General features: G+C 36.4%; 1 protein-coding gene across 8 annotated transcripts in view; it reads right to left on the bottom strand.

Moving 5' to 3' along the window:
* Positions 1–7,232, bottom strand: part of RNF111 (ring finger protein 111) — a 96,191-nt gene that overhangs the window by 12,305 nt on the left and 76,654 nt on the right. For 5 of the 8 annotated variants that reach the window (XM_004777276.3, XM_004777279.3, XM_004777280.3 and 2 more), the window contains exons 7-8: positions 4,432–4,690; positions 145–493 (exon numbers count right to left, since the gene is read on the bottom strand). In XM_004777276.3, coding sequence (XP_004777333.1) covers positions 145–493; positions 4,432–4,690 — 608 coding nt within the window. The remainder of the gene's footprint in view (positions 1–144; positions 494–4,431; positions 4,691–7,232) is intronic. The other 3 variants (XM_004777278.3, XM_013048261.2, XM_004777282.3) reach the window with 1 other exon arrangement.

Here is a 7,232-nt window from a genome sequence, read left to right as displayed (position 1 = left end):
AGATAAAGGAAGATTCTAGTTAGTAAAGAATTCCCTAGGATTTAGTACAGTTATATCACTTCTAAAGATTTTTAATTTTAAAAACCAACAGAAATAGAAGGAAAAGGAACACAAAGTGATCTTTTAAAAAAACAAGAAACCTACGTTGGATGCTGCATCATCCTCCTCCTTTGAACTTCCATCCTCTGCATCACTTCATGAGGATGCAGCCTCTGCGCTGGAGGTGCTGTGGCTGGAATATGGTGTGAAATTGGCTGGTGTGTGGGAGGAAGATGCTGAGGGATTGGTGCGGCCGTACTGGCTAAATGAGTTGGGGGTGGGGGTGCCACGGGGTGAGAAGTTGCATGAGAAGATATCTGAGAATGGAAAGCATGTACAGGATGAGGAATAACATAATCCACTTGAGGTGGAGGCTGAGTCGGAGGAGGAGGGTTTCCATGAGAATGGGGACAGGCAGAGGCTTGATGATGAAGTGGTCTTGTCAAAGAAGCATCTGTTAAAAAAAAAAAAATACAGGCACCACACCGTTGAGCATATATTGTCTTTTATAAACATATTAGTACACATTTGACTTTTATCAATACTTTATTAAGGCTTGAGTCTGCTCAAATCTGCTTTGCAACCTGCTTTCTTCTTTGAATGATCTTAGGTATCGTCTTAGGTCAGTATATATAGTTTTACTTCATTCACAGCTTCATAGCATTCTATTATATAGGAGTGTATCAAAATTTATTAGAGAAATCACCACTGACAAAAATGGGAAATAACCCAAACGCTGCACTGAACACCTTTGTGTATGATGCCTCTTGTGCTCTGTGATACATATATGCACATGACCACATGCAAACATGCGTTACTCATGGACGGCTTCTGCGGCATAAATTCCTGTAAGGAATTCTTAGTCTGAAAAAATCATTTAAATTCAGATACCAGCTGACAAAGTACCTGTCCCAAAAGGTTACCATAATTAATGCTTCCGTGAACAGTATACAAGAGTGCCTGATTACCTCTACACTCTAACTAAATTCATTAAATGCCAATCTGAGAAAAATCTTGTATTTATTAACCACTTATATTTCTTCCCAGAATTACCTATTCATATTCTTAGGCTACTGTTCACCTTTGTCTCATTGGTATTCTTTGTATACATGGAAGGTTTGTCATAATAAGGTATAAACATTTTTGCAAATTGTCTTTTGTTAATTTTACAATATGCAAGTTTCCTGCTTTTATGAAGTCAAATGTAGAAGTTACACCTTTATAAATACATAAATCTTGCTTTCCTTTAAGATTACTGGTCACAGAGCACTACAGAGAAGACAGGAACTTTTTAGTTCCTCTGGGCAGCACTGCAAAGGTAACTCCTTTAATGCTGCTCTTCTCGCTCCCTGCGCCATGTCTTTTTTCCTGTGCTACATTAAGAAGATGAAGGGGCATATTTGCCAAGAATCTGTAATAGAAACCAGCCTTAGTAAAGATGGTTTCCCCTATTTCATTCTTTATGTTTCAAAGTGGCTGCTGAAAAGTCCCTCTGAAGAATACACGTTGCTCTTACTCTAAGAGACATGCATCTGTTTGAGGTTTAAAAATATGTTTGGGGGTGCCTGGGTGGCTCAGTGGGTTAAAACCTCTGCTTTCAGCTCAGGTCATGATCCCACGGTCCTGGGATCAAGCCCCACACTGGGCTCTCTGCTCAGTAGGGAGCTTGCTTCCTCCTCTCTCTGCCTGCTTCTCTGCCTACTTGTGATCTCTGTCTGTCAAATGAATAAATAAAATCTTAAAAAAAAAAAAAAAGTTTGTCTCCTTGGATGTCAGTCCCAATTTCATTGTATCTGGAAGACCTTGGAATCAGATATGGAGGCATGGCCATTCTCTAGTTTCATGAAAGAAGAGTTTCCTTCCATTTTAATCACTTCTGATTCAGCCGGGGTGAAAGTTAGGTAATGAGGAACTCATTCAGCCATATTTTCAAAGGCTACCTTGCTAGCATGTATTTAAAGGAAGCTTTCATTAAGTTCAATATAAACTCTGAGAAAAACTTTTAAGTGATTTTTCTGAATGTCATGTTTTCAAATCCAGACTTTACTCCAAGAAAACCCAGTACTTGGTCATAAAAAAAAGAAGCCCCTACACTGTTAACTGTCTTCCTCAAATTCAGAGTATTTTTTCCAGTTTCAATTCAAAGTTTTCTATTTCTATAATCATTATATAAGAAATAATACTGACAAATATTACAAGATTTTAAAGTTTAGTTTCAGAACGCATCAATTTATTTAAGTTTAACTCTTCAGCAATCATTTTTTCAGCTTTATTGAGGTATGATTAACAAATACAATTATATATATTTGAAGTGTACAAGATGATGATTTGACATACATATACTTTGTGAAATGATTACCACAATCAGTTCATTAACACATCCATCACCTCACACTTTATGTGTGTGTATGTGGTGAATAGTTCAGCCATTATTATAGGTCACTGTATATTCTAAACAAAACAGGTTGCTTACCACTGTAGAAAGGTGACATTCTGCATTCCCACAGGCCATCTCCCTTCCTTCTCTATTTTATGTGTTCTTGCCAGTTAAAAAAAAAAGTTCTTGATATTGCTTCCTAAAAGTTCAACATGTCACTTTGATCTAACAATCTCAGTCCTAACAAGTTACCAAAGAGTAGACTAAAAAACTACAATGTAACCATCAACGGAGAACTGGTTTAATATACAATAGAATATCATGAGGGTATTAAGAACAGCAACCTAGATTTTTATGGCTAATATGAGAAAAAAATCTAAGATGTACTGTTAAAATTTTTTTAAAAAAGAAAAAAACTCAGAGAGAGGCAAATAATATGCTTGTTATAATCCCACTGTTTTAAAAGGACAGACAAACATACTTTTATAGGTACAAAGAAAACTTCTTGAAGGTTTTAAAAACTACAGTTGCTACCTTCAAGGTATTAAGACTAGTGGGATGTGAGGGAAGGGCTTTTAACTTCTCATTTAATGTCATTCTGCAGTTTGAACTTCTTATAATGTACACAAGTTAATAATAAAAGTAAAATGAGTTTAAATCTAAAACACTTCTTTATTAGTGCATTTAAAAAGAAGCATTTATTAGTGCATTTAAAAAGAAATGCACTCACTTATAAATTGCTTCACTGTATTATTGGGGGAGGGGGGCGAAAACCACACATTTTGAGTTCCTAATAAAAGACAATCAACTGAAGATAAATATCAACAGGTATCACAAAACAGCCTGTACAGCAGAATTTGCCTATTGGTCAATGCTTTGCAAAAACTGTTCCAAAAATCTGTTTTCTAACCTATGCTTTATATCTTAAATTGTATTACTGAAAAGGTAAATGATATTATCTCCAGGTTTCACTGTACACATTCTGGGCTGACTCCAGCGTATCTGCAAGACCTAGATCTTTTAAATTCTAGGAATAAAAGAAGAAATCTAATGAGATATATAACTGAAAATTATCCTTGGCATGTAATCAGAACAAAAGCAAATGTCCTTGCCAACCTTCTAGTGTACCCCTGGTATGAATTTCCAGTGTTTTTTTCATCAAAGTATTAAGTTTCCATATGATTATTAGCTTATAATGTAACAAAGGAGTAAACATGCGTTACATAGCCTAAGAGCACTTTTCACTCGTAATACTCATAGATCTCACAGATTTCAATGTCTTCAGAAAAACCATGTCTGACTTTATTTAACTGCCTGCACCAAATGAATAGAGAAATCTTTCTGCATTTGGCCAAGCTGTCTGCATATGCCTCAGATGACCTTCAGAATTCTTGGTCAAAATTTACTTTCTTGGGGTGCCTGGGTGGCTCAGTGGATAAAGCCGCTGCCTTTGGTTCAGGTCATGATCTCAGGGTCCTGGGATGGAAACAGGAAGAAAGTCGGGCTCTCTGCTCAGCACGGAGCCTGCTTACCCCTGACTCTCTGCCTGCTTGTGATCTCTCTCTCTCTCTGTCAAATAAATAAATAAAATCTTTAAAAAAAAAAAAAAAACTTATTTTCTTGTGCCCAAGAACAACTACTAAACTTTCAAATTGTCTGTTACTCCTAAAGGATAAATCTCAATCACTTAAGGTTTCCTTTTATAGGAATCTAAGGTGCCATTCAATGTAGTCATTTCACGTATTAAAATATAAATGTTAAAATGTAAAAGAGACAAAATATAATACTTTATTTACCTGACCTTTTTAAACAACATCTGTCTTTTTTACCTTAGAAAACTGTTTTGGGAATGTGGGGTGAAGAGAGGACAAAATGGAAAAAATACACCCCACCCTCAGGCCAAGGAAATACTAAAAATTTATAAATTAGGATTATTGAAAGGTTATTTCATGGAGGAATGTACAATGCTTCATTTATATGCCTCTAAGTTCTCTGCCTATTAAATTTATACTTACAAGGAGGTGGCATATAATGTCGACATGATGACAGTGAGGCTTGTGGAGGGGGCTGGGGCTGTGGCTGCGCCACCATGCTTGATCCATAACCATCTATTGATAATGGCTGACTCGGGGCAGCAGCAGCAGCCTGATGGCCAAAGATTGCAGCTCGGGAAGAAGAAACAGGGCAGCAGGGGTCAAATGCAGATGCTCCGTGAAAACCACCATTTCCATGACTTCTGATACCATTGTTGCTCAGGTCTACTGGCAATGCCTGCTGTATAAAGAGGAACTATAAATCTTTCTAAAGTTTGGTCAAAACACCATTCCATGTTATATTATAAAAGTACTCCAAGTGCAATCTAGAAAAATAGGATCTCTAAATTAAAATTTCAAAATGGTAAAATTTTTAGTATGAAGACCTATTCAGCATGAAAAAAGTACTGTGTGTGTCTTGGAATGTAAAAAATTGTAGTAATTATATATTTAAAATCTATAATCAGTTTTAAAAAGTCAAGCATAAGATCATGCTACAAGATGAAAAAAGTTAATATATATTATTTCAAGATCTATTTCTCTCTCATTATCTAGATCTTAGAGAAAGAAACTTTAAAATCATAGTTCCATATTCTTCTTTACCCCCAAATTTTGATTATTAATTTAGGACTACTTTGGAAAACATATAATCACACCCCTGAAAAGCTTAAGGATTCTAGGTAAAAACCTATCTGTCCTGTTTCTACATTGTATATAGCAAGCATTCAACTGAAACTCTAATAATACAGACATTACCCAAGATAAAACAAAGGGTATGTGATTATTCAAGATGAAGCATGAGCTAGCTTTGCCTCAGAACCTTTTCATTTACCAAAAAAATTAGGGAAGGTCCATTTACTAAGTTGGAAAATAAACCAAAGAGTCTAGATTCCATGTCTACTCGTCAGTAATTAAATTTATTCCCCAAATGCATTTTGAAAAGTCCTAAGTAAAACATTTCACTTCATCACAATCTACTCCAGGGCAGGTTACAAAACAGAACTGCTGCTTTGTATTCTCAAGTGATTTAAAATACAAGTCTTCACTTAATGTTCAGTATAGCTGTAATTTTTTAATATGATTAAATAATAATTAAAAATAAAATAATAATTTGATGTTATATATGAATTTATATACAAGAATTGTTCAATACTAGAAGCTGGGGAGCTGAAGATGAAAAAAGCTAGGGAAATGCATTATCAGAGGCCCAGGTCACCCAGCAGTCTTTAGAGAAACCATTATGGTCTCCATATCTCCACTGGACTCCAAGCTTGAGGGTAACAGAAACAAAAGGAACTCTGAATGCTAAAAGGGAAGGGGGATGATGGCGCAGGAGAAGTTGTGGGAAGGTGAAAAAGAACTCCTTTCCTTTTCTAGATCACCTATCTACAATCAATTAAGCAAATGTCTGGCCTCTCGGAGTCTACAAAAACAATGTATGTCCCTCAATTTGGGTAATAACGTTTAGGAACAATATTCTAAGGCTGTGAATTTGTATCCCCTTCTTATTTTCCTATTTAGGCTAAGACTTGGCAAATGGACTGGATTATCAACATACTATGAAGATGAGCAAATTTCCTATCTTTTTCTCCAGTCAGTGATTAAGAACACTCCCAGACAGTGAGTAAAGTAGGGTGTGTGTCCTCCTAGAAGAAACTGAGGCTAAGGTTAAAATAAAGAATATAAAGAAAATCTAAGAAAGAGAAGTGCCTTCACAATTCCAACAGTTCACTCAATTCGTCCGCTAAAAGGAAAAGAGAGGGTAAGCAAGATCGGTGTAGAAATGACAAGTATTACTTTACAAAGATCATAAGTAATGCATAAGGCTAACTGAACTATCCTCTCAAAAGAGAAAGTTACATCAAAAGGAGCAGTAAGGGCTACAGAGCATCAAGTGACTACTGAGGCTTCTCTGTTATACCAGGCCTAATCTTCCCCAACCCTTTTCTGCCTACCTACAACCTGACACTAATCGTAACACATCAACACAATCACAAAATCCTCAGATCAGTTTGCTTCTCCCACTCCTCAATTTCCTGCTATGCCCACACAGGTCTCAAGTGGAGACTATATGACATTGTCTCATGAGCATGTGGCTGATTTCAGAGTCCTCCAATGTCTGTATGAGTCTCAAACTGTTTATATTGTTAAAACTTTACTCTCCGCTCTCCTACAAACCCATTATCACCACTGACTGTCTGATCCTGTTGAGTTTCCTCAAGTTTTGTGTACAGTCCAAATACATCTACTTAGAGATAAGTGAATAGGTTACATTTATTTTATGTGAACAAAATGGTAAGAGAAGGAGCCTGGGTGGCTCAGTTGGCTGGGCAATTGCCTTCAGCTCAGGTTATGATCCTGGAGTCCCGGAATCAAGTCCCACATCGGGCTCCCTGCTCGGTGGTGAATCTGCTCCTCCCTCTGACCCTCCCCGCTTCTCGTGCTCTCTCTCATTCTCTCTCTCTCAAATAAATGAATAAAATCTTTAAAAAAAAAAAAAAAAAAAGGTAAGAGATTCTACCTATAATTAACTCACTTAGGTTAAAAGAAAATGTTGCATACACACATGATCTCTCAAACCACCTGTATTACTTTATTAGTTCAACAAGAATATTCTGTAAACAAAAAGCCCACATTTTGGTAGCTCTTGAATGAATGTGGGAAAAGTCAACAGATTAACTTCTTCACCATTTTCCTATGATACTTCAAAACCCTCCCTCTTTCAGCTCATATTTCTAGTCAAAGAAAATTTTGCTTTGAAGCAGGGCCTTTCATTCAGTCCA

This window comes from Mustela putorius, unplaced genomic scaffold, assembly GCF_011764305.1.
Source record: "Mustela putorius furo isolate JIRA1106 unplaced genomic scaffold, ASM1176430v1.1 tig00003896_pilon_pilon_pilon, whole genome shotgun sequence".
Taxonomy (NCBI): domain Eukaryota; kingdom Metazoa; phylum Chordata; class Mammalia; order Carnivora; family Mustelidae; genus Mustela; species Mustela putorius.
This window is presented reverse-complemented; position numbering and strand designations above follow the sequence as displayed.